At 52.2% G+C, this 24,166-nt stretch overlaps 11 protein-coding genes across 11 annotated transcripts; 7 read left to right on the forward strand and 4 right to left on the reverse strand.

The window, feature by feature from the left end:
- Window positions 1-1,123: 1,123 nt before the first annotated feature.
- Window positions 1,124-4,509, forward strand: ASPVEDRAFT_301831 (putative PAB1 binding protein (Pbp1)). Its single transcript, XM_040810331.1, has 4 exons — window positions 1,124-1,320; window positions 1,380-1,650; window positions 1,754-4,063; window positions 4,118-4,509. The coding sequence occupies exons 1-4, from the start codon at window positions 1,216-1,218 to the stop codon at window positions 4,324-4,326; spliced, it is 2,895 nt and encodes a 964-aa protein (XP_040663386.1). The 5' UTR covers window positions 1,124-1,215; the 3' UTR covers window positions 4,327-4,509.
- Window positions 4,510-5,234: 725 nt separating this feature from the next.
- Window positions 5,235-6,111, reverse strand: ASPVEDRAFT_301682 (uncharacterized protein). The gene has a single exon (XM_040810330.1). It carries the CDS (start codon window positions 6,006-6,008, stop codon window positions 5,493-5,495), a length of 516 nt encoding a protein of 171 aa, XP_040663387.1. The 5' UTR covers window positions 6,009-6,111; the 3' UTR covers window positions 5,235-5,492.
- Window positions 6,112-6,148: 37 nt separating this feature from the next.
- ASPVEDRAFT_37042 (COPI-interacting protein CEX1) lies at window positions 6,149-9,318 on the forward strand. The gene is made up of 9 exons (XM_040811370.1): window positions 6,149-6,493; window positions 6,584-6,721; window positions 6,786-6,896; window positions 6,957-7,103; window positions 7,157-7,530; window positions 7,588-7,882; window positions 7,935-8,138; window positions 8,188-8,360; window positions 8,413-9,318. Exons 1-9 carry the CDS (start codon window positions 6,371-6,373, stop codon window positions 9,179-9,181), a joined length of 2,334 nt encoding a protein of 777 aa, XP_040663388.1. The 5' UTR covers window positions 6,149-6,370; the 3' UTR covers window positions 9,182-9,318.
- Window positions 9,319-9,387: 69 nt separating this feature from the next.
- Window positions 9,388-12,282, forward strand: ASPVEDRAFT_301654 (uncharacterized protein). The gene has a single exon (XM_040810327.1). The coding sequence runs from the start codon at window positions 9,859-9,861 to the stop codon at window positions 11,938-11,940; it is 2,082 nt and encodes a 693-aa protein (XP_040663389.1). The 5' UTR covers window positions 9,388-9,858; the 3' UTR covers window positions 11,941-12,282.
- Window positions 12,245-13,041, reverse strand: ASPVEDRAFT_121140 (peptide alpha-N-acetyltransferase complex A subunit ARD1; the record flags this gene model as incomplete). The annotated part of the gene is made up of 2 exons (XM_040805857.1): window positions 12,245-12,624; window positions 12,696-13,041. The coding sequence occupies 2 exons, from the start codon at window positions 13,039-13,041 to the stop codon at window positions 12,245-12,247; spliced, it is 726 nt and encodes a 241-aa protein (XP_040663390.1).
- A 791-nt stretch (window positions 13,042-13,832) lies between these two features.
- Window positions 13,833-14,865, forward strand: ASPVEDRAFT_146970 (uncharacterized protein). Its single transcript, XM_040808108.1, has 2 exons — window positions 13,833-13,913; window positions 13,978-14,865. Exons 1-2 carry the CDS (start codon window positions 13,871-13,873, stop codon window positions 14,754-14,756), a joined length of 822 nt encoding a protein of 273 aa, XP_040663391.1. The 5' UTR covers window positions 13,833-13,870; the 3' UTR covers window positions 14,757-14,865.
- A 798-nt stretch (window positions 14,866-15,663) lies between these two features.
- ASPVEDRAFT_37046 (FAD-binding oxidoreductase) lies at window positions 15,664-17,661 on the forward strand. Its single transcript, XM_040811372.1, has 5 exons — window positions 15,664-15,862; window positions 15,924-16,424; window positions 16,477-16,913; window positions 16,988-17,202; window positions 17,272-17,661. The coding sequence occupies exons 1-5, from the start codon at window positions 15,779-15,781 to the stop codon at window positions 17,544-17,546; spliced, it is 1,512 nt and encodes a 503-aa protein (XP_040663392.1). The 5' UTR covers window positions 15,664-15,778; the 3' UTR covers window positions 17,547-17,661.
- Window positions 17,653-19,147, reverse strand: ASPVEDRAFT_118855 (uncharacterized protein; the record flags this gene model as incomplete). Its single annotated transcript, XM_040805645.1, has 3 exons — window positions 17,653-17,873; window positions 17,921-18,520; window positions 18,574-19,147. The coding sequence occupies 3 exons, from the start codon at window positions 19,145-19,147 to the stop codon at window positions 17,653-17,655; spliced, it is 1,395 nt and encodes a 464-aa protein (XP_040663393.1).
- A 971-nt stretch (window positions 19,148-20,118) lies between these two features.
- ASPVEDRAFT_118999 (SUR7/PalI family protein) lies at window positions 20,119-21,172 on the forward strand (the record flags this gene model as incomplete). The annotated part of the gene is made up of 2 exons (XM_040805657.1): window positions 20,119-20,524; window positions 20,592-21,172. 2 exons carry the CDS (start codon window positions 20,119-20,121, stop codon window positions 21,170-21,172), a joined length of 987 nt encoding a protein of 328 aa, XP_040663394.1.
- A 688-nt stretch (window positions 21,173-21,860) lies between these two features.
- Window positions 21,861-23,630, forward strand: ASPVEDRAFT_37050 (uncharacterized protein). Its single transcript, XM_040811373.1, has one exon. The coding sequence runs from the start codon at window positions 21,925-21,927 to the stop codon at window positions 23,137-23,139; it is 1,215 nt and encodes a 404-aa protein (XP_040663395.1). The 5' UTR covers window positions 21,861-21,924; the 3' UTR covers window positions 23,140-23,630.
- On the reverse strand, window positions 23,376-24,039 carry ASPVEDRAFT_49596 (dynein light chain Tctex-type family protein; the record flags this gene model as incomplete). The annotated part of the gene is made up of 4 exons (XM_040814188.1): window positions 23,376-23,660; window positions 23,725-23,799; window positions 23,900-23,938; window positions 24,016-24,039. The coding sequence occupies 4 exons, from the start codon at window positions 24,037-24,039 to the stop codon at window positions 23,376-23,378; spliced, it is 423 nt and encodes a 140-aa protein (XP_040663396.1).
- Between the last annotated feature and the right edge of the window lie 127 nt (window positions 24,040-24,166).

Consider the following 24,166-nt stretch of genomic DNA (forward strand, 5'->3'; position numbering starts at 1 on the left):
GTAAGAAGCGAGGTCGCAGGAGCCCCGATGAGCCTCGATATGCGGGCGAAAAGGGCGAATTGGCGCAGCAGGGAAAGAGAGACGCCATGAACAGCAGTCTTCAAGCAGCGACGAAGCTGTCTAGGCTTTGTTGTCGGGGCGGTGGTTCCACTAATAATAGGCTCCCTGATCAACTGCCTGAGCCTTCCCACCTCCACCTCACCCAACATTCCCACCCAAACTTCGCCCGTCGAGCTAACTTAGCACCACCCGACGCCGCTCAGTTGTTTTTGCACTTCTTAGTCTTTCTTTGTGACGTTTGCTGTCTCTGCCTTTGCATTCTCGCTGTATCCTCGAGTTTCGCCTGTCGTGGATTCAGTTCCCACCGCTGGCAGGTCGCAGTCTTCGTCACCCCTCCTTTCGCTCCTTTCGGTCGACTTCAGGTCCCGTGACCTGACCCTTGAGAGCTTAACTCGTGTGCTTTTCCTCCACCCACACCCACACTGCATTGCTGTTGTTTCTCTCCCCTCCTCGACCACCCCTCTTTCCATTTCCACTCCCGGGCCCTGCAACACTTCCTCGCGCCCCATTAGCGCAGGCGGTGTGTTGCTCGCATCGTTACGACCGATCCGACAATTCGCTGAGGCTCTCCGTCGTGCCAAGTACCACACGGCGTGAGCTTCGTTTCTTTACGACCTTAGAGCCGAACCATGGCTTCGTCCACTGTCAACTCCGCCCCCGTTGCGAACAGTCCTTCTGGCAATGCATCGACACAGAATTCAGGCTCCCGGCCTTCGCTGAGGCCTAGCACAAATTCCAAGTCGTCGGATGGCAGACGACAGAGTGGCAGCCCGGCCGACGGCGGGCAGAAGTACGTTGTGCCCCAAAACCTAACATCATCAATCAGCCTTTTGCAGCGATTCATCGCTTCATTTTTACCACCATGGCCTCAATGCACCATTGACTCACCATCACTACTATATTTACTTGCATGCGTCTTGTAGTCGTCCACTGTGGCTGGAGGTCCTTGCTTTCTTTTGACAGACATCCATTGATACGTCTCAATACCCCCCCTCTCAATTCTGACTTGTTTCATTCTCCACTCGGCCTACTACGTACAACATCCTTTTGCTGACAACAATCATCGTTTCCAGGCGCAGCAATTCTCAAAAAGCCTGGACCCAAGGCACGAACCCAATTACCCAGCGTCCCTCTTTTCCTCAGCAGAACGGAAACATGACCCAAAAGCCATCGTCTTCTCCTAAACCCGCCGCAAATGAGTCAAATACCCCGGATAACCACGCTCACGACCGCCTCCTGTTCTTAATTACTAGCTTCATTGTACGGTCTACAACCATGCTATATTTCGATAATGTGGAGTAAAGCTCATCATTCTCTAGGGACTTACCGCTACCGTTACTACGCGAAATGGCGACGAATACTCTGGAATATTCTCTTCCTCATCTCTTGAATCCAACGAGTCTTCGATCACTCTCAAGATGACACAACGACAATCCAAACAAGACCAGTCTCGAGCTAACGGAGTAAGCGACGTCGCTAGTCCATTCTTCGGGTCGGCACCAGAGCATGTCATGACGTTTAACATGAACGATGTGCTTGATGTTTCTGTAGCCAATGTCACGACGACCGACGTGCTGGCAAAACCTAATGGTATGTCCCACTTCCTCTCTGGTTTTGAGCGCCTCCAGACAACCCAGAAATTGCCATGAAGCTAGTTCTTTGGACCGTTTATAGTGTCTGACTTTTATTCCAGGAGCCTCTACCGGTTTCAGGACAGATGCCGATATCTCCGGAAATCTTGCCATGCGGGAACGAACGTTGAAGCGTTGGGAACCCGCGGCGGACGCAGACGCTGACCTATCTCTTGAGAGCACATCGACCGCTACAAAGACCTGGGATCAGTTTGAAACAAATGCCAGGCTTTTTGGTGCTACAAGCAGTTATAATGAGGACATGTATACTACCCGCATTGACCGCTCGGACCCGACCTATAAGCGAAAGGAAGCTGAGGCTGCCCGCATTGCTCGTGAAATTGAGACTAGCGATGTGGACAATGCCCACATTAGAGAGGAACGAGGGCTTCAGGCACCGGATGGCGGCGACGAGGAAGACAAGTACAGCGGTGTGCGTCGGGACGAAAAGAATTTCCCACCATTGGCTTCTGGCCAGCCCAACAAATACACACCACCTGCGCTCAGGAATTCCAACCAACTGACTGCTGCCGCTCCGCCATACACAAGCTCTGTCAAGCGTGCGACCAGCACAAGAGAAACCCCGGTCACGACGCCACCAGACAAGGACGCTACTTTACAGCAGCCTCCTGCGGCACCCGCGACGAATGTTGGCTCTGCTGCCGACAAGGCTCCCGCTCCCAAGGCATCCTCTACCACTCCTGGTGGCGCGAAAGGTGGTCCTCCCGATAATAACTACGAGATTGAAGTCGTGGACCGATTCCGTATTTTTGCAAACAACGAGAGATCCAAGTTGGACCAACGGCGCCGTAACCAGGCTGCCCACGACCGAACGATCAAGCTCAACGAGCTGATGAAGTTCTCCCAAAACTTCAAGCTTGCTACTCCAGTCCCGAAGGACTTGGTACCCATTCTCGCCAAAGACCCTCATAAACAGGAAGCGATCATCCAGCGAGCCCACCAGGGCTCCGAGGAAAACACACCTAAGTCTACTGCTAGCACGCCTGCCGTCGAACAGAAAAAGCCCGCGGAGAAAACCCAGTTGCCTGCCCGTCAGGAAAGCGTCTCAACACAAGCACAAGCACAAGCAGACCGACCCACCTACCCTCGTGGCCGCCAGGGGTACCCCCCAACTGGTCCCCAAGGCGGCCCCGGAGGTCGATTCCAGCAGCAACCATTTTACGCAAATCGTCAAGCGACGGGAATGCTCGGGCACCGGCTCGCCGATAATCTCCAGCAGCGGAAGGGTGCGCCTTCCGGGCCAGTTCCAAACCCGTTGCCCATTCAAGAGCCACGGACTGGAACTACTAACGACCAGTCGAACGTTTCTAGTCCCACGAAGGCTCTCACTCCGTCGTCGTCGGCATCAAAGTTCAATGTGAAGGCCATGGAATTCAAGCCGAACCCTGCGGCCAGCACATTCACGCCCGGTGCATCAAACCCACCCACCTTTTCGAAGCCTGACTCGCGCGCCAAGAGCCCATCGGCTTTCTTTGGTGCGAAAAAGCCGCGTTCTATCTCCGAACGACCGTCTCTGAAGGATCAATTCAATCCCATTAAGCGTATGAAGAAAGAGAGCGCAGAACAGACTGACCGGGACTATACTTCTAACGGGGGCATTCCATTTGCTTATAACACTCTCCCCACCTGGAAAGTTGCCAACAGTCCAGAGGAAGAGAAGAGTTATATGCAGATGTTCAAATCATCACCAACTTCTCCTCAAAGTCGATCCGCCTCGAATCCACAGATGCCACACCAGCCACACTTGCCCTACCAGTTCCAGCAGACCTCAGCTATGCCTCCCGCCTCTGGCCCTCCTCATGGACCCCACCTTCACCCTCAACAACACCACGGATCTGGCCCGCCGCACTTCGATGATCCGCACCGTATGCAAATGTCTGCGTCCACATCCCAAATGTTCCCTTCTCCAAGGCTTCAACATGGATATCCATCACCTATGGCGCCACATGCACAGCTTGCGTACGGCCAGCAGCCCGTTCCTCAATTCTACATGAACCAGGGTGGGCCGCAAGCGGCTCATATGAGGCCTTATCAAGGAGCTCCTCAGTTCGTCAACCCACAAGCTGGTATGACAGCACCTATGATGGTGCAGCAGCCCTCGGGCGGGCCATATATGGGAGTTCCTCAGGCTCCATTCCAGCCCCAAATGCCAATGTATTCGCCGACCCCAGGTCATGTCTATCCCAATGTCCCACCACCCCAGCCGCATGGCGGCTACCCTAGTCCTAGCCGTGGCGCACCGGTTATGATGCATCAGAATTCTCAACCTGGACAGCCTCCGCAGCATGTTATGTACATGTCTCCTGGGCAACACCAGCAGCCGGTGTATCCTGGACAGCAGCCAGGTCACAGTATGTTACATTGACGCCGACAGCTAAGATCCATGTTTACTAACAGAGTTCCAGTGCCGCCCGCACGAGGCAACTACCCCCAGCAACAACCACATTTCCAATCTAGCCCTCATCAAACACATCACTACGGACCGCCCCATCAGCAGCACCGTACACCAAGCAGCAGTTTTAACCCGATGCCCCAGATTCCTCCTCCAATGGCTGCTCAGCCGCCTCCGGCATCCGGAAGCCAGACCCAGGAGACCGCGGAAGAATCTAAATGAATCAAGTGAATCAAGTGAATCAGTCTACCGCGAGAGCCCTCTTACTTTAGTCCCTCGGAGATTAGATGAACGCAGTTTTGACAATACCATTTCGAGTTCGAGAAGTCACCTCGCTAGCCTGGGGGGCTACAGCATTTCGCAAAGTTCCGCATTACTACGTTCTTAGAAGCTATTCATAACTCGTGCACGTTCTGGGCACATGGATTATATACTTCTTTGAGCCGGGTGCAATCTCTATCTTTTGGTTAGTCTTTCTCGAGTGTTATGTCCTTTTGAGAGCATCTTACTAACGAGATACAGCTGAGATTGACGGAATCCTCCTCCAAGAGGGGGCTGGCTAGTCAGATCAAAAGCGTGCAGGGGTAGGCCCAAGGGGCAATTTGTTGAATGGAGTTTACCATTGCCTTTGCTGCTCGGGACTGATGTTCTACCGTGCCCACGTCGATTCCCGACCTCTCTTCCGTATACTATACCGGGACCATGCAAGTGATTTATCAGAACATCAACTATCTGAATCGATTTACGTCGATGCTATTGTGCATGGATTGCAGTTGCCTATCATTCATGTAACCCCCCGTTTACTATTCAGACTACCTGAGATGACAGCTGTGGCTGGGAGAAATTTAAAGGCTGGGGGGTTTATCATTTAGGTTCCAAATCAGGCGTGGATTGTGTGTACGGGCGAGTGAGAATAGGAGTGAGATAGTGATCAAGCTTAAGAAATGATATTGGTTGGACAACGAATGAAACGTGCCATATAATATCAGGCATGTAGACACTCTGTACTTCTCTGTCGAACCCAAAGCGGTTCTGTTGCAGCCCATTAGCACCATGTTTCCTAACCTGCGAAGCATTTGCTGCCGGGAACGAGGGTAATTAGGGAGATCTCCTCAGGTCTTTTCAGTTTCTTTTTTGGTCTTCATTCACCAAAACCAAACACCCCAGCCGCGGTACTCTCACCTAGCCAAAAAGATTCACAACAACCAATGCACCGAATTCGACAACACACTCATGTCCAACCCAACTTAATCCCAACCTAGTCCAACCCACCCGATGATCCCTGCAGTATAATGTAATCCTCGCAAAGCCAACACAATGTTCGCCGCAGCCATTAGTTTCTGTAATTCCTCATGGAGAAAAAGCGGATCAGAAACCCCAGAACGCGGCTAGGTTGTGTTTCTTGTTGTACACATTCTTTCCAAGGTAGACAATGCCGTGGGTCTTGCGACTTCGACCTTGTGCCTTTTAAGAAGAGTGTGCCTGCATCTTGGGATACGCGGGTAGGTAGACTTAGTAGGTCGGCTTTGAGCTGCACGTAAAATGCGGACGGACCGGTGAGGGGATTTCGGGTGCATGTGTTGGTTGTCGCGATGTTTGGCGTGTTGGTGGGAGTTCCTTCGGCGATGGAGTGTCTGGTTGAGGATCGCGGTCTGACCTTTTACCATAGTAGCATCATTGGAGATCTTGATCTTTTGGATGGTGGGTAGAATTGGGTGTTTGGATCTTTGGGTGTTGATAGTGGCACATGGCCAGCTTTTTCTTGATGGGGAAGAAGAAAAGAAAGACGGATGAGAACGTACTGCATGCGGCTTTATATGTTGAGAAGAACGGTTAGTCCAGGTGACCTGGGTTAGTGAATTGTATTCGAGAATTGAATCAGAGCAGTAGGGTGCGTAGAACATGACGCGGTGTTGTGAAGCGAGTGAAGAGAAGAGGGAAGAGACGATCGAAGCAGGGGAGCTCCAGCTCCGGCTCCAGACGCCCTAAGCCAGATCGGGGGCGGGGTACAGCGCCCATCGCTGGTTATTCTTCCACGAGACCAAAGACATCGAGACTCTCCTGCGACGATCGCCCAGGAACACCGAAACCGCCTTCCAGTTCCTTTGGATTCCCTTGCATCCTTCGCCTCCGCCCGCCCTCCTCGTTCTCTCATCCCCGTCCCCGAGCGGACCTCCGAGCCCGCGGCGTGTCTCCGAAAAGACCAACTCAGCCGGCAACAACAAACTACTTCTAGGAACATCAGCGTATAACCTGAACAACCGCCATGGATTTCCTCAAATCCGCCGTCGCCTCTGCGATGGCCAAAGGCAGCTCGTTTCCTTACTCGCTAGGAGATAGAGTCGATGTCTCCGACTCGATCTGGACACTTCACAACGCAACGAAACGGGTATGCACGCCACCACCAATCGCCCTCCTGCGGCCACACTGTTCACGGACACGGCGCTAATATACCGCTATATCGCGTTGTTTAATACAGGAAGACGGCTCAACATGTAGTATTTTTACTTTCGAAATTGCCACAAATAAGTCCCGTCTGCCGCTCGCAAAGAACGCCGTGCGGAAATCGCGAACGTTGAGACACCCCGGGGCAATTAAGGTTTTGGATACTATTGAGGTATTTTCGCATATGTTACGCCTTGAATGGCTGTTTCTCAAGGGGAGATACTCATATGGTCTAGACTGAGACTACTATTTACATCGTGACGGAACGAGTCGTGCCCCTTTCCTGGCATGTGAAGCGCAGGAGTTTGAGTGAAGAAACTTCCAAATGGGGGCTATGTACAGTGGCGGTATGCTCTCAACTTCGCGCCTGAGTCAAGCGTTTGCTAATTCTCTTCTGCGTGATCTAGTCCACCCTGAAATTCATCAACGGAGACGCTGCGTCTGTCCACGGCGCCGTGAGGGCGTCTTCGGTATACACAAGTGAGAGTGGCGAGTGGAAGCTCGGGGGATTCGAGATATTAAGCTCAATGAATGATGATCAGGCGGTGATATATGTCAGTGACTATTTGGGAACAATCTTATTGTCACACCGCTGACTCGGCCGCAGACATATGGCAGTCTCGTACCGGACGCCGCTCGATACACACCACCAGAGGTTGTAAAGGGTGGTTGGGATGCGATCAAGCGCAACCCTCTAACGGCCGTCGATTCCTATGGCCTAGCGATATTGGTGTTCGAGGTCTTCAATGGCAGCTTTTCAGGCGGAGATCAAGTCGGTAAGACGACGAATATCCCGCCTAGTATGCACCAGAGCTATAAGCGCCTCGGCACAGCCAACCCCAAACTACGATTGAGCCCGGCGCACTTTGTTGAACAAGGAAAGAAGAGCGGTGGCTTCTTCGAGACACCGCTTATTCGGTTGACGGACGATATTGACAGCTTAGGTCTGAAAAATGAGTCTGAGAGGGAGGAATTTCTCAAGTGAGTTCCTATATTTGTTTAACAACTCTTCTAGAGGCTGTATTCTGACGGAACCAGTGAACTCGAAAATCTATCTGAAGATTTCCCGGAGGACTACTTCAAGATGAAAGTTCTACCGGAGCTGTTAAAATCTGTCGAGTTTGGAGGCGGTGGCCCAAAGGTCTTGTCTGCTATTCTGAAGATCGGAGGGAAGCTATCGCAGGACGAGTTCAATGCTAAACTTACACCGGTTATTGTTCGCCTGTTTGGTAACCCAGATCGAGCTATCCGAGTCTGTCTTCTTGATCATCTGCCGGTAATGATTGAGAACCTTTCTCAGAAGACAGTTAACGATAAAATATTCCCTCAGATGGTTAGTTTGCTACGTCATTTGAAGTCATGGGCATACTGACATTGTATTGCAGACCTCTGGATTCACAGATGCAGCACCCGTTGTTCGAGAACAGACGGTGAAAGCTGTCCTGCCTGTTATTAACAAACTAAGTGACCGAACAATTAATGGCGAACTCCTTAAATTTTTGGCGCGGACTGCCAACGATGAGCAGCCGGGCATCCGGACAAATACTACTATCTGCTTGGGGAAGATTGCGAAGAACCTGGGCCAAGGTGTAAGTGGGAGTGAAATCCTTGTTGGACCAAAGCTAATAGCTCCTATAGTCGAGAGCGAAGGTTCTCGTTGCAGCTTTCACACGTGCTCTTCGAGACCCCTTTGTTCATGCTCGCAACGCTGGCTTGTTGGCGCTATCTGCAACAGTGGAGGTTTTCTCGGAGGAGGATTGCGCGACTAAAGTTCTGCCTGCCATATGTCCTGCTCTTCTTGATCGGGAAAAGTGCGTCACCAACAATCACTCCTGTGTAGTCATTGGCTAACAATCTTCACAGGCTCATAAGGGACCAGGCCAACAAAACGTTGGACATGTACCTACAACGTGTCAGGAAGTTTGGCAATACCATGGCCGACACAGTTCTCCCAGCAACAACAAGTTCGGATGCTCCCAAGGATGCGGCCCGTATCGGAACGTCCAACGACAAATCGTGGGCAGGCTGGGCCATTTCTTCGTTCACCAATAAAATAGCAACAGCTGACGGCGAAATCGAACCTACCGCGGGATCCACCAAACCCGCCGAGGATCCCAGACGCTCAGTATCCGTTCCTCGCCCGACGAAGCCAGCATCCCCAACGCCGTCTAATGAATTCAAAGCCACACTACGGCCTTCAGTCCAGCCCCTGGGTCGCTCCTTGTCAGCACACCCCGTCCCAGTACATAGAGAGGAGCCTGAGCCTGCAGACGATGTCTACGATGCATGGGGAGCGATTGATGATGACGAAGATGGATGGGGGAATGGCGAAGACCCATTCAATGCTCCGTCGACTATCTCTCCTACCAGCGCGACGTCGAAACCCAAAGCAAGTCCCGTCCCGTACGACGATGGCGGTGAGCCGGACTTTGCGGGGTGGCTTGCCGCGCAGTCGAAAGCCAAGAAACCGCTGCCTAAAGGCCTAAGCAGCTCCCGAACGACACCGGCCTCACGGACCGCTAGTCCTAGCTCGACGGCAAAGCCTAAGGTTGCTGCTGCACCTGCTAAAAAGATTGACACAAAACCTAAGAACGAGGAAGAAGATGATGGCTGGGGAGATGCATGGGATTGATTTAACTCTCTTTCTCTTTTGGTCTGCGAGCGTTCCAAAACTGGAGTTTGGTGCCTTGTGTAGACGGGTCGTCCCTGGGGCGTTGAGGATTGTTGATAAGATACCATGCAAATAGTAGGATATAGATATAAACGGGATATTGCTTTTTATCTCGATAATCACTAGTTGTCTAATAATTGATTTATCTATTTGAATTGTATCTGAGTATCTCCCCAGATTCTCCAACTAACTTAACTATACTCTGTATACTTTATAGAAAGTAGTTGGTGGCGCTTGTTTCGACCAATCGGACTAAAGCAGCCCCGTGATCACCATTACCGCTGTTTCCGCCCGCCATGAGACTTCATCTTTGATTCCATCCCGCGTGCTGGCAATTATCTGGTAATTTACGCTATCGGACTAAATCTTATTGCGAATAAGCCGACCGGTCCGTCTTACGGTGCTGCCTTCGCTCGAGTGTTGTTGGTGGAACAAGCTGGTCGCCGCGTGCCTTTTTAATCTTGCTGCCTTGCACCCACCATCAACCTCTACAAGACCAGGGTGCCTCCCAAGTACGCGCCGCCCAGAGGGCTAGAACTGCTCGCATCGCATTTTCTGCGCTATGTATGACGGTCTGTTAACGCTATAATCTGTCTATTCTGGTATTCCACATATCCGGTGTTTGGTCGACCCCCGCCATGGACCCAGATGAGGCGCCTCCGCCGCCATACTCCGCTGTAGACCCTTTACTCGCGCCATCGAACAGCAACAGAAATGCAACCTCCTCATCTAATGCAACCCCTAGTCTTCTCCGCCTTCGCGGTGGGGATGCGCGACTTCATGGACCAAGTGCTGCGCCTATCCCAACTCATTTCACCTCGGCCGCCGCCTACTTTGCGGAACGGCCACCACCTGTAATTGAGGATGGAGGGCAGACGCTGGAGCACCATATGACCATCTACCCGCGGAGCCAAGTGAAAGACTTTCCCCGTCGTCCTCGATGCTGGAACCCGCGGATGGAGCTCATCGCTCAGCAGGACTGGGATATGTTCTTGCGCCACCTCTTCCCTCCGCATCTAGGTCTTGCATCCTCGTCAGCGGAACTCCCGCGTCAAATCAGGGCTGAGATTCGACGAGATCGAAAAGATCGGCCACAAGAGACGGATGAGGAGCGTGAGATACGCATCGCCACTGTTATGAAGGAATGGAACCAGGACTTCTTCGAGCTTCGTGCTGTCCGGATCGTATTCTTTTATGTGACGGATCCCAGGGCTGCGCCAATATCCCCGCTCTGTCCTCGTTGTTATCCAGCTGCTACGAGGGCCACGCAGGATAATCGAACTACCCAAGCTCCAGAAGCCGGTAGAGGACACCCTTTGCCGCCTAACGCGCACCCAGCAGCAACGGGATATCCGCAAGCTGGTATGTATCCAGGACAGCCACCAATGCCTTATGGATACCCGAATCCCGCCGTTCCAGCTCCGTTTCCGCCGCAGCAGGGTTCCGGGTTCTTTCATCCTGCGAATCCCCATGCTTATCAGAATCCATACCCACAGTACCAGCCGTGGGGTTGGACAGGCAATCAATACCCTCAACAGTATGAAACTTCAAGCATGAAAGGTGGACCGCTAGGATGGTTGTCGAGTCTTGCTTCATCAGCTCAAAAGTACGGCGATCGCATTACGGAGCAGGCTGCCCATTATGGTAGACAAGTTGAAGAACAAGCCCTGGCGCACGGCCGCTGGATCGAAGAGCAAGCAGGCCTCGGCGGGCGCAAAGCTGAAGCCGCATTTTCTGGATGGGGTGCGCCCCAGCAGGGATATTACCCTTACTACTATCCACCACCTACTGCTACTGCTACTACTGCAACCAACACGACAACCACCCCAGACCCTACTCAACAAACCATACAACAAACCTCACAACCAACAACCACCGAACGGACACTCCAACCATCAACCCAATCATCAACCCAACGCCCCCGCAGCAACTCCGTCTGCTCCGTCTCCTCAGACTCTTCCCTCTCCTCAATCGACTCCATCTCCACAACCTCCGAACTCAGCTCCTCGGACCTCGCCACCGTCCGCGCCCAACTCCTCTCCCTAGACGACCACCACGACCGCGACCTCTACGAAGCAGCCGTAGAACTCCGCCGCCAACTCGACGCTCTGCGCGATTCCCGCCGCCAAGCACGCATCTCCGGCCGCGGTCGCTGGCGTCACGGCTGGGGCAACCAGTCCCGACATAACGACCCCTCCTCGGGCCAAGGCCGAAGCAGCTGGGGCCGGTGGGAGTCACCCCAGGATCGCCAGCGGAACGCGGCAGAGCGGCGCGCGGCGAAGGAGGAGCTCCGGGCTACGAGAAAGGCGTTCCGGGAGGTGCTGAGGCGCGCGAGGGAGGAGCAGCGCGAGCAGAGGCGGATGAAGCGGACTAGACGTCGGCAACAGAGACGGGCGCGGAGGGGTCAGGCTAGAGGCGAGGAGCCAGCTTCTGTTTCTGCGGCTGTGTCTTTGTCTGTTTCTGGTCCTGGTTCTGGGGCGCCTCCGCCTGAGGAGAGTCTGGAGCAGCGGCTGGAGAATCTCGAATTGGAAAATAATAGAGAAAACCGTACGGCTGCCCGGGCTGGTGCAACAGGTCCATCGCAGCAGCGAACAGAGGCAGATTCCGAAAGCAGCGCGGTTAGCTCGATTGGCACGCCGAGTGCCAGCTCAGATGAGGGTGAGGACGCCAGAAAGGATAAAGAGGAGGAAAAGAAGAAAGCTGGCAAGGAAAACAAATAAATCTACATGCATACACTCACTCACTTGGTCGTTTTGAGCGGTTGGAATTCTTTTTGATGTGATATGATAACGGATGGTGTTTTGGGTGAGCCAGGGGCTTGGGGTCCTTCTTGTCTTGTTACATATTCTTCTCAACATTTTGATATCTCCCTTTCTTGAAGGTAGTGGCTTAGTTACAGTCCTCGATTGCACGTCTTTAATGAAGCTATGATCACTCCATCCATTCAAGTTTCCAACCCTAGGCGTACAGCTCAACACTGCTCCTTTATTTGACTCTAGCCAACCGATATAATAGGCTATCAACCTACGAAGCCGCCTGGGCCTCGTTCTTTTCAACTAATTCACCAACTCCCAAACCTCTCCCAACCTTAACCTTGACCATCTTCTCCTGCTCCTTCTCGTCCTTCTTCCCGGCCTCGCCAACCTCATCACCCTCGTCCTCATCCTTCTCATCGCTCGCATGGCGAGCCCGGTCCATCCGCTCAATCTCGGCCCAGTTGAGCCACATATTCGATAGATCCATGCGCATGGCGTACGCGTCTTCGCCATCGGCGTAGTACTTGCTCTCGACAGTCTCCACTTCAAAGCCGAGTGTGTCACGGTAGAGGCGGAGGGCGGCCACGTTGGATACACGTACGTGCAGAGAGACGAATTGAGCGCGGTGGCATTCAGCCATTGCCCTCTCTAAACAAAGACGTAAACGTAATTAGCAAGCGTTCCGGAACCTACGTAGAATGTGAAAAGAAGAAACATACGAGACATCCTCATCAACCTCTCTGCAATCCCCAACCGTCTATGCGTCCTCATCACACTCAAACTTGTAATATGTCCATGCTGTACCCCGTCCGTCGGCTCCTCCTCCATCTTTGCGAGCACATACCCGACAACCTTGGGGTACTGGCCGGAGAGGTCGTTTGGTTTCTTGTAGCCGTTGCGCGGGCGCACGACGGCAACGAAGCTGAGTTGCGGCCAGGTCAGGGCGTGGTAGAGGTAGTATTTCAGGAAGTAGTTCTCGGGGAGGTTTGTGATGTTGCAGGTTTGGATTGCGGGGAGGAGGTCGATGTAGGAGGGGTAGGAGGAGAGGGGGACGATGTCGACCATTTTGGCGGCGGGCGGAGACTGCTCCTTGGTACTATCTGAAGGTGCCGGTTTGTCGATAGGGGGATTGGGCGAGGTAGAGCTCGGGAGGTGTGGTGTCGAGAGCAGTGAGTGACTGTGAGGAGTGAGTGACGGTTGCGATTTTGAGTGTGGGGCGCTAAGCCTGTTTGGGAAGTGTATACTTCGGCGTCTGTCGACAGCATTATGACAGTAGCTATTAATGAGAAATAGGGGAATAAAGTAAAATAGACTAATATAATAAATATACAAAAGCCTATGGCTACCCTGCCTTGAATCTGTCACCTGCGTAGCTTATTCCTGCACCGAGTCCCCGGTGCATAGTAATACCCATGATAGACTGAGCCTCATGTTGCCCACAATAAAAGGGTGGTCGAGGATCCCGTAATGATCTTCCTGGGCTTAGACTTAGAGTAGAGTCTCCCTGTAGAGTAGAGTCTCCCTGAGTCGGGCTGGAGACTTTAACCAGTGTAACTGCGTATCGTGGCGCAATAACACCCGGTCGGCTGCGGATGGCTTGTGCCTTAACCAAAACGACCAGAGCCACTCAACTCGAGCCGTCTGCACTGCCTGTTGGTTGTGCCCGATTATGCCAAACCAGAACAAGAAGGGGCCAAAACCTGAGCCAATAAGTCGAGCAGCAGGGCATGAGCTCTGCAAGAAGAGCCTCAGCCACCTTCGCGTACGCTAACCCCACATGGAGCGCCCAGGAACAGCCCGGACTATTAAACAACAAGAACTGCCCAAGTTCTTTAACTGCAGAGAAAATGTCTGCTTGGCCGATATTTTCCCTGGATTTCCGATTTTAATCATTATGAATCTCCGCGTGTCCTGGTTGTCGGTCGGCGCGCTGCTGGGTATGAGTTGCCATAGTGCATAGCCACCAAGCCCTAATATACAACACCTGCTAACCAGCTCCAGCTACAACAAGTGTCAGCGCATCACCAATCGATATATTAAACCTAATAGCCCCAAAAACCACTCCTGTCCCATCCTCCTACGCCGGCTCTCTCAAACCACGACGGTATTACTACGACGACGACGAGACCGACGGTACTCGCAGTTCCACCAAATCACTACTCATCGGGTTAATGATTCCAGCTGCGGCTATCATAATCTGTGTAACAGTCGTCCTAATCGTCAAATCTAATAGAGGGGGGAGTCACAAATCTGCTACAGCGGCGAGAGGCGGCCGTCTTTTACATGATCCCAACAGTCGCGTCCACAGAACGAATATCACCCACCCACGGCGTCCACCTACCCCTATTCTCCCTCCATATACACCCGGGGATACAACCACAAGGTGTGCCCCGCCTGAGCCTGTACGAATAGCTGTACATGCCGCACAAGCTGTCCCTGCAGATGCCGGGCAAACGACAACGAGAACTGCTCCGCCGATGGTGCCGATGATTACGATTCCTGCACCGAGTTATTCTCCAGATATGACTACGACTACGACCTCGACGCCTAGGCCTGGGACGCCTGCTGATACAACAACTTCCAGTCCTACGAGATCTACAACTGCGCTTCTTCCGGTGAGAACATCCTCGCCTCGTCCTTCTAGCGATACAGCATCTACATCGCGCCATGATTCTGCGACTTCCTTGACGACTTCCAGAACTACAACCAGGACTGCTCCACCACCTGCGCCGGAGCGGGCTGAAACGCCACCGCCGCCATATTCACGGAATCCGGTATAAGAACGGGCTTGCTTATTTCCCTTGGTCTGCGACTTTGTGCTTTATAGATTGCTTTTGCATAGCCGTTATGCGAGATGATGTGCTTAGAGCTATATACCATATACCCGCGATGGTTTTTGAAATATGAATTATTATAATTTTTCAGGAGCCCGATTCTGGGTAGTCTAAGAATGGAATTGTTAGAGTGGATGTCCATGGTTTCGTATGATAAGCAGGCATCCCATGGTACCAAGAGTGCCACCCACGTCAAACTTGGACTTCCCCAGATTTTGCATGACACGGCCTGAATGAAATGCAAGAATTAGAGTTGTCCATGTACGTCATTTTGGCTGAATGGGATTGCACGTTTGTGGACCATGGTACTAGAAGTCTAGTATAGATCCTCAGCCTGTAAATATGGTGTCTTTCGGTGGGTTTAGTCAGATCATTAGCCTAGCAAAGGTTTAGTACTTGCTTAGTCTAATGATTAATTGCTGATTTATCAACTTATATAAAATTTATATATAATTTTGATAACCGAAGTTGAATTAAACTTGCGGGTATCCAGTTAGGGCTTCTCCATCTCTCAACGCTTAATTCCAACAGCGACTTGACATTTGACAGAATGACGGAATGAAAGCTCGGGATATTTTCGGCTGAATTTACTGCTGATTCACCGTCCACACCACTGATTCAAGCTCGCTTTGTCAACGCCTGTGCCAGCTGCAGCAAGCTGCAGCGGCCAAAGTATAACCAGAGTTTCAGGCCCCCACACTCAAGTAGCGGCCTCCTACAGGTCTGATTTCCGTCTCAGTGTGACACTAACCATGCGGCTTATGCACCGTCTTGTCTTGTTTGAGTATGGAGCATGCTTATCACGATGGTTTGCCAGCGCGACTGCGTATCATCTGTAGAGAGCGGGGAAAGGGCTTGGGCTGTTGAAATAAATCAAATCGATCGGGATGGCGATGAGGAGTTCGTGGCCCCGCTGAAGATTCTTTTCTTTCGTTCTTTCTTTCTTTCTTTCCTTTCCCTGCGTCCAAATGAAGGTCTGTCCGTATAGGATTGTTTCGGTGCTGGATGGCGTCTCGAGAACGTGTCCGGCTGATGGGTCTGTCTCTGCTTGTGTATGCAAGATAATCGAATCCAATATCGTTGCGATGGGTTTGTTAACGAGGGAAAAAATAGTGCACCGCGTTAAGGAATACATCTCTCAGCACCCAAGTCCTCTATCCCAACGATAATGCATACCACCACTCGCTTGGCTCCTACTGGCGAACCGACATCCAGGAGCTCTACCCAGCCTGCATCGTTCAACCACGCTCAGCACAAGACGTCTCCCTGACTCTTTCCACCCTTGTCGACTCAAACGATGACTCGCCACAATGCCAGTTTGCCGTTCGCTCGGGAGGACACAGCACTGTGCTTGATTCGACCAACGCCGACTACGCAGTCACGATCGACCTCTCTATGCTTAATCGCACCGTCTACCACCCTGAATCTTCAACTGCGTCGGTCCAGCCAGGTGCGAGATGGAAGTCCGTATACAAAGCCCTAGGCGAACACGGAGTCGCAGTCCCAGGCGGACGAGGAGGAACCGTCGGCGTCGGTGGGTTCATCACTGGGGGTGGGAACTCGTTCCACAGCGCGCAGTATGGACTCACCTGCGATTCTGTGGTTGATTTCGAAGTATATCCCTCCTACTTAATATCTATAATGAGCACCCACTCATAAAGCATAGATCGTCCTCCCCTCCGGCCAAATAACCACCGCATCGCCAACCAAAAACCCAGACCTCTTCCAAGCCCTAAAAGGCGGCTCCGGCAACTTCGGCATCGTCACCAGCTTCACCCTCCAAGCCTTCTCCCAACCCCCAGCCTCAATCTGGGGCGGCGTCGTCGCCTACGACCATGCCTCCACCGTATCCGCCCAGATCGACGCCCAGGTGCGCTTCACCAACAACATCCGCAATGACCCCTCTGCCTCCCTGATCCCGATCTACAACTACAACTCGCAGCTGGGGGTGCCCGTGATTGCGAACTCGCTGGTGTATACAAAGCCCGAGGCGTATCCGGATGCATTTCGCGACTTCTATAACATGCGCAATATATCCGATTCCATGCGTTTCACCGATTTGGAGGATTTGACGGGCGAGTTGGAGCCTGAGGCTGGGTTGCAGTATGTTCCCCCCCCTCCCCAAAATATCATCCCCAGTCGATTTATGTTAGGCAGTAACTGAGTAATGTGTTTAGGAAATTCTTCACTCTAAGCTTCGCCAATAACCCGGCCATCTTGCACAAAGCAGTCGCCATCCAGGACCGCATGATCGAGGAGGCGAAGAGCTCTGCCCGCAGCGAGAACTGGTCTATCATTAGCATGTACCAGCCACTGCCGGGTCTTTTTGCGGAGATTGGGAGGAAGAAGGGGGGAAATGTGCTCGGGTTGGATGAGAAGGGGAATTATATCTGTATGTGAAAGCTCTTCATTCTATGTTATTTCGGTGTATTATGTATTACTAACAGGGTTTTGTTTTCAGTGGACCTGCTCTGGTTTATATGGGATGATGCTGAGGATACGCCGTTGTTTGACTGGATTGGGAAGACCTTCGTGGATGAGTTGGATGGGTTTGCGAGGTCTGTTGGTGGAGATTCGCCGTTTGTTTATCTGAATTATGCGGCGGAGAGCCAGGATCCGTTGCGGGGATACGGGGAGGAGAATTTGGCGTTTTTGAAGGCTGTTGCGGAAAAGTATGACCCCTTGGGTGTTTTCCAGACGCAGGTTCCGGGAGGGTTCAAGGTTAGTAGGGCGTAGTTACTGAAGATACGTGCAATGTATGTACGAAAGTCATCTCATCATGAATTATAGATATACTTCTATCATAGATCATATATACAGTACAAGATCAACTTGATAAGGCTTAAAATACCGAGCTGAGAAGCTGAGCTCCGACAAACATAACAACAACACTCATCATGGCTCCAGGTACTACGGTGGAGCCCGCAGAGAGGGTGCCGCAACACGAGCTTCGGTCGTATGAGACATTGTTCATGTTGGCCGCAACTTGGAAGACGGACCCGTTGAAACTGCCTGCGTTGTAGTAATCAACCAACAGGTAGTTGGGAGGACGGTCCCACATGGCTAAATCAATTAGTAGCTGGCTAGTGACGGACAGTGACAGAACTTACTAGTGCAGTTTTCGGCCATCATTCCAAGACTACCAAAGCCTTCGACGGCGTTGGTCTCGTTAAGCAGGGCCGTGTTGGGGATAAGTATGTTAAGGGTCGCAATGTTAAACTCAAGATTGAGGTTATGGTTGGCCATGTACATCCGCTTGCGAGCGTCCGGTGGAGCCAAGCCGGGCGGACGCTGGACGTTGCAGGGGAACTGTCGATCTGTAGGAGAAAAGGGGGTCTCCCAGATCTGTGAAAACTGATCCATCATCCACGGGAAGCGATTTTGGTCGGCCTGATAATCCATGAAAACAAGAGCTCGCTTGCCACTAAGGATTATGTTACCCAGCGGCGGCCAGTCGTTTAGACCCATCGGCACCATGGGCGGAGTAAACACCAAATCCATCAGCCCGGACCTTTCGATAGGCCCTGTGAAATTTCCGGGGTCGACTTGGTCGTAGTTCCCGATGATAAAACTGACAACGTCGTATGGGTGCTTCCTCATCCATTGGACAACGGTGGTGAGGTAGTCTTCAAGTGTCCCTGCGTTGAGCATATCGCAGCTTGTGTGGCAGAGGTACATCGTGTCGTTCATGTAGTGGGTTTGGAATTGCACTATAATTAGACCGTTAGCTCCCATTCCTATTGTCCTCACCGGATATACGTACGCATTCGAACTCCGTCGTCCAACTGGTATTCTACCCCCAGCGCTTGGTTCGCAGCCACATTGCCCTTGATATCGAACGGGCTGTTGTGCGCAGCAACCATCGTGATATTGGAGTATTTCCGGTCACAAAATTCGGGGTAGCCATTGCAGGGCTGGGTGTTGACGACCGGCGTCGAGGACGGGCTTGGAGTAGCGGACGTGGAGGAGTTGGCCGTGGAATTTCCCGTGAGGGTTGTCTGTTGCCCACCCATCAGCACAGTCACGGAGTCGGATGTGCTCGTGACAGTGGCGTTGGCAGCGGTTGTCTCGTTGCTGCCGGGGGTCCCCGTCACCTGGACGGCCGTTGAGCCGGCAACAGTGCCATCGTCTGTAAGGTATACTGTGGATGAATATGTGATGTAGTCACCGGTCGGGACGGTGGCATCGTCGATTGTGGTCGAGATGGCACTCGCGATGTCAGCGAGCGATTGGGAGATGTCTTGCTCGCGGGTGTTGGTAGCAGTGCTGGTATCGCTGTCGTCCTGCGAGAGTACCCGACCAGCGGCCAGGAACGGCAGCAGATAGGTGACTCTCATGGTGCAGAGAGTAAATATAAACAAGCAGATGCAATAAACCAAAAAAGACAGCGGACAGCAGACAGAGAAAAGAAATAGAAACAACGTCAGAGGCCAAGGAGACGAGCACAACGAGGAGACGGACCTGAGGAACAGTGTGGCTGCGCTAACCAGAAATCTGACAGGCTTACACGCACTAACTGAGCCAAACTCCCACTAGCAAGATCTCGCAACTCCAGCCAATCAGCGCCCCCCCCATGGGTGCAGCAGCCGCCGATGACGTCGCCCACAGCGGCAGTCCAGCCACCGTGGAGCCAGCGCTATTGGTCCAGACTCGCCAGGTTACCACATTTTTGATGCTGGACTCGCGGTGGGACTGGCGTAGTTAATTGCAGACAAGGTGTGTCAGTGGGGAGAGGAGTCTTCAGCCCTCGCTCCTAAGATTAGAACGCGAGTAAAAGGAGTAAGGAGTTAAAGGAGTTAGGAGAGCTGCGACTTCCCAGGTGCCAGTATCAGGCCTTGGGGGGCGTTGATTTCTCGTAACTAGCCCAGGATCAGCCGAAGATCCCTAGCCAATTCAGCGGGCTTCATCATCACCGGCCGGGTGTGTGGATGCGCTGGGTCGAGGCCCGACACGACTATTGACGGAGATCGCGCTCTCAAGCGGCAGTTTGGCCACCAGCCCCAGCCCAACTGGCAAACTTTCACCTTCACCACCCTGGTTCACCAGGTCCTCTCCGACCGTCCTGGCCTTGCTCCCTGGTTCAGTATTTTCCTATCTTTACTCGCTTGTCATTTTCATCTCGCCTGCTGGACCCAGGACCCTGCTAACGTCATCCGACCGTACGGATTGCCAACTCTGTTACTCTGCGTCAACCTGCGTTCCAACCGTCCAACTCGTACTCCGTTCCTCCACCGATTTCGTATTTATATCGCCCTGTTTCGAATATTGATACCCCCTCCGTCCAGTCTGCAACCGCCAGCCAGGGTCTATGGCGGTGCTTCCTCGCTTTCGCAAGACCTCTGGACGACCCGTCTACGGCCGGAGTCCAAGGAAAACACTCACGCATCGCCTCCTTCGCTCATTCATCCACCTCATCGCTTGGATATTCTTAGTCCTCGTCCTCATTGCCAATGTCTCCAATAAGCCTGTCTTGCGAGAAACCTATTTTATGAAAATCGATCTGTCCAATATCATCCCGCTCGGTGTGCCCAATGCCCGCTTCATCAACAGTATTGCTCGATCCATTGGTCTCCATGACTTCTACCAGGTTGGCTTGTGGAATTTCTGCGAGGGTTACAATGATGAGGGCATCACCTTCTGCTCAAAGCCGCAAACGTTGTATTGGTTCAATCCTATCGAGATCATTCTAAGCGAATTGCTCGCGGGAGCTTCCAGTACGTTTTTCTTTTCTTTTCTTTTTTTTTTTGGTTATGACCGAACTGTATCACTAACTCGCTCTAGTTGCTCTTCCCTCCGATATAACGGACGCCCTCGACCTGGCCAAAAAAGCCTCTCATTGGATGTTTGGTCTCTTCCTCACTTCGGCTGTCCTCACATTCATTCTTATCTTTCTGTCTCCGCTTGCCGTTTCGTCACGCCCACCCCAGACCATCTCTCCCGACGCAGCAGTTAACCGGAACCACCCTGTGCACCGTCGCCGCACCTTCATCTTCTTGCGCGCATTTCCTTTTGCGATTATCACGTTCCTAACCGCCCTTTTCTCGATTGTCGCCGCCGCCATCGCAACGGTTATGTTCGTCATCTTCAAGAATGTCTTCGCTGGCGATGCGTACGAGCTCAATATCAAAGCCGAACTCGGCAACCGTATGTTGGCGTTTATGTGGATCGCAGCCGCCTTCAATCTTCTTGCGTTCATTGTCGAGCTTGGCTCCTGTTGTGCCGCCTGCTGTGGTGGACGCAAGGCTCGCAAACAGCTTAAACAGCACTCCGAGGGTTCTACAGGAACTGCCACCGGCGCTGCCACACCCGAGATGGAGAAGACGACCACCCACTCTCGCACTCCAACGGAAGACCACCGATAAATTTCACTCGGCTATCCTGGTATCCATTCTGTACATACCAGTGGTAGGAGTCATCTTTAGCAATCATCAATATATACGCAAACATACAAACAAACCGGAAAAGGCTCTCCTAGATGCATAAAAGGATATAAAGGAAATACCGGAAGGGCGCTATCATAGATTGGATTGGATTTTTATTATTAGACGGCTGTAGGTGGAATTTTATATTTCTGCAGTCAAGTATATACTACTGACTAGTTACGATGTTATGGCTACATGCAAATACCTTCTTTTGACATCTAAAGTTATCTCGAGTCCCAGCCGTGCAGTAGTCGAAATAAGCTAGATAGCCTCCGTTCGGGACTTCCGGATTGCAGCCTTGAGTTCGGGGTTGTCTTTACCGAAGTCTGGAAATTCCGAGAGATCGACATCCAAACGGCCCGTCAATTCCCATTAGCATCACATATGAATTAGGGTCGTGAACAGGCATTAATATCCTGTCTGTTTTCCCCACAACCCGGATTCTGCACCCCGAAGAATCCCCCATTGGTTCATGCATAGCTCCCGTGCAGTTTGACAATATAACCTCGGGGTAGTTACTTTCAGGGTACGGGATATCCTAGATATACTGTCGTCCGTAGTATAAAGATCGTCCACATAACCGCAGATTTCTAGCTCTAGTACAAGTAGGTTTTTCAACCTTATAAAGCCCAATACATATCCCATCTTAAATCCCACATAATCCCTCATCTCATACACATACCTTCGACACCATGCGAGCCCTCTTTAGTATAACAACCCTCCTGGCAATATGCACTACAGCCACCACCACCACCACCCTCTCAAAGCCCTCTAAACAACAACCCCAGCCCCGCTTCAACTGGCTAACCACCAAATCCACCGGCGTGAACCTAGGCGGGTGGCTCGTCCAAGAAGCCTCCCTCGACACCACCTTCTGGGAAACACACGCCCCCAATGCCCCGGATGAATGGACACTCTGCCAATCCCTAGGCCCGGCTCAATGCTCCTCAGTCCTCGAACATCGCTACTCCACCTTCATCACAACATCTACAATCGACACCCTCGCCGCCGCGGGGATATCCCTCCTGCGCATCCCCACCACCTACGCAGCCTGGATAAACCTCCCCGGCTCGGGCCTCTACTCGGGAAACCAGACAATGCATCTCCGCCGGATAACGGAGTATGCGATTGACAGGTACGACATGCACATTATCATCGACGTCCACAGTCTGCCTGGCGGGTTGAATGGGCTGGATATCGGCGAGGCGGTGGGGCATTGGGGGTGGTTCTATAATGAGACGGCGTGGGGTCACTCGCTGGATGTTGTTGATAGGGCTGTGGAGTTTATTGCGGCTTCTAGTCGCCCGAGGGCGTTTACGTTTGAGGTTATGAATGAGCCGACGGATCGGAATAAGGAAAGTGATTTGGGGATGAGTGCTTTTGGGACCCCCGCAGCGGTATCGGATTCTGCGGCGGCGTATCTTGTGAAGTTTTGGAGGGCCGTTCTGGAGAGGGTGAGGACGAGGGAGGGTGAAGCTGAGAGTGAAGATTTGACGGTTGGTGATATCCCTGTGATGTTTCAGAGCTTCAAGCTTCCGGATTACTGGAAAGGGAATTTCACTGCGGACGAGAATGTCGTTTTTGACATGCACAATTACTACTTCGAGGGCAGGAATACGACGTCCGAGAATCTGCCCGAGTATATGCTTTCTGATGCGGAGAATAAGTCTGGCGACGGGTCGATCCCGGTCTTCGTTGGCGAGTGGGCGATCCAGACGGCATATAATAACAGTTTTGCGCTGAGGGAGAGGAACGTGAAGGCTGGGCTGGCAACCTGGGAACAGTATACGCAGGGCAGTGCTTACTGGTCTGCGAGATTTGAGGGGAATGACACGTTGGATGGAAAGGGGACCAAGAAGGATTATTGGAGCTTTGAGAGGTTCATTGACCTAGGGTTCTTTGATTGATTGAACTTTCAATTCGATATTGATTTCCTTGCTGCATATCAGTGGTATATAGCCATAACCGAAGCATAACATACAAATAAAGCTCGCGTCAGGCAAATGCACCCCGCTCCAATGCAGGAAAGAAAATCAGTTCACAACGCATCAAAGGCTCATATAGCTAACAAGATGACGAAACTAGAAATGGTATAGCTGCTCTTTCCTTTCTCCTATTTTATTTGCGTTTTCGTAAACGGCGATTAGCCCAGCGCAAACCATGTCACACTCACAACGACGTCCAGCCCCTTGGCTTCGGCGGCGGGGTATTTGAAGGTCCACATTCCATCGCGGTTGACGTCCCAGTAAGCACCGGAGGCAGAGTGCATACCGCGTTTTCCGGTGTTGGCGGCCGAACCGTCCGCTGCCGAGGATTTATCAATCAAGCCTTGTTGCACGATGGTGCTGTTCACGGTGAACCGGAATGGAGGCGGGGTGTTAGGTGTGGAGGGTGTGGTAGCGGTAATGAGGGCCTTGAGGATGCCGTTCTGAGAGCGTAACTTATTAGACGGTGTCTTTTTCTGAAAACTCCGGCCAGGGGCTGAGACGTACAATGATCTCGGAGTTCCATGTTCCAACCTGGGTGTGTTCGTATCCCTCGGCTTTTCCAAGCGCAGTATCACAGGCCTGGTTATGAGAAGTTAGCCGAATGTCTCGAATGCAGCTGCCGACTCAGAAGAGTCCATTGCACTGGTCTGGCGTCGGTCGAGAGGTTTCAGGGACGCACCTCTGTGGCAATCTTGGTCAAGTCATCAATAGGGACCGGCTAGGATTGAGACAGAACGTTAGCGGGAAATGACACGCGTTGGTGGAAGACACAAGGCGAAATTTGTGTTTACGTACGGTAGGAGCGGTCTCGACGGCCATTGTGAGTGCTAAATTTCGCAAGAAGGCTTCGTATTACTGTTGGTGAATCTTGCGACAGAGCAGTTAGTACAGCTGTTGATGTTGACTTGAGAAAGTGACGTTGCGTTTCAATGTTTGGGCAGAGCCA

Source organism: Aspergillus versicolor, assembly GCF_001890125.1.
Source record: "Aspergillus versicolor CBS 583.65 unplaced genomic scaffold ASPVEscaffold_1, whole genome shotgun sequence".
Taxonomy (NCBI): Eukaryota; Fungi; Ascomycota; class Eurotiomycetes; order Eurotiales; family Aspergillaceae; genus Aspergillus; species Aspergillus versicolor.

What these genes read in the sequence shown, in the direction of transcription:
- ASPVEDRAFT_301831 (XM_040810331.1), top strand. Translation starts at nt 1,216, where the DNA reads ATGACCCAAAAGCCATCGTCTTCTCCTAAACCCGCCGCAAATGAGTCA. An exon ending in TCTTAATTACTAGCTTCATT is followed by an intron (nt 1,321 to 1,379) that starts GTACGGTCTACA and finishes ATCATTCTCTAG; the next exon opens with GGACTTACCGCTACCGTTAC. An exon ending in TGGACAGCAGCCAGGTCACA is followed by an intron (nt 4,064 to 4,117) that starts GTATGTTACATT and finishes ACAGAGTTCCAG; the next exon opens with TGCCGCCCGCACGAGGCAAC.
- ASPVEDRAFT_301682 (XM_040810330.1), bottom strand. Translation starts at nt 6,008, where the DNA reads ATGTTCTACGCACCCTACTGCTCTGATTCAATTCTCGAATACAATTCA.
- ASPVEDRAFT_37042 (XM_040811370.1), top strand. Translation starts at nt 6,371, where the DNA reads ATGGATTTCCTCAAATCCGCCGTCGCCTCTGCGATGGCCAAAGGCAGC. An exon ending in TTCACAACGCAACGAAACGG is followed by an intron (nt 6,494 to 6,583) that starts GTATGCACGCCA and finishes TGTTTAATACAG; the next exon opens with GAAGACGGCTCAACATGTAG. An exon ending in ATGATCAGGCGGTGATATAT is followed by an intron (nt 7,104 to 7,156) that starts GTCAGTGACTAT and finishes ACTCGGCCGCAG; the next exon opens with ACATATGGCAGTCTCGTACC.
- ASPVEDRAFT_301654 (XM_040810327.1), top strand. Translation starts at nt 9,859, where the DNA reads ATGGACCCAGATGAGGCGCCTCCGCCGCCATACTCCGCTGTAGACCCT.
- ASPVEDRAFT_146970 (XM_040808108.1), top strand. Translation starts at nt 13,871, where the DNA reads ATGAATCTCCGCGTGTCCTGGTTGTCGGTCGGCGCGCTGCTGG. An exon ending in GTCGGTCGGCGCGCTGCTGG is followed by an intron (nt 13,914 to 13,977) that starts GTATGAGTTGCC and finishes AACCAGCTCCAG; the next exon opens with CTACAACAAGTGTCAGCGCA.
- ASPVEDRAFT_37046 (XM_040811372.1), top strand. Translation starts at nt 15,779, where the DNA reads ATGAAGGTCTGTCCGTATAGGATTGTTTCGGTGCTGGATGGCGTCTCG. An exon ending in ATGGGTCTGTCTCTGCTTGT is followed by an intron (nt 15,863 to 15,923) that starts GTATGCAAGATA and finishes GGGAAAAAATAG; the next exon opens with TGCACCGCGTTAAGGAATAC. An exon ending in GAGCCTGAGGCTGGGTTGCA is followed by an intron (nt 16,914 to 16,987) that starts GTATGTTCCCCC and finishes TAATGTGTTTAG; the next exon opens with GAAATTCTTCACTCTAAGCT.
- ASPVEDRAFT_37050 (XM_040811373.1), top strand. Translation starts at nt 21,925, where the DNA reads ATGCGAGCCCTCTTTAGTATAACAACCCTCCTGGCAATATGCACTACA.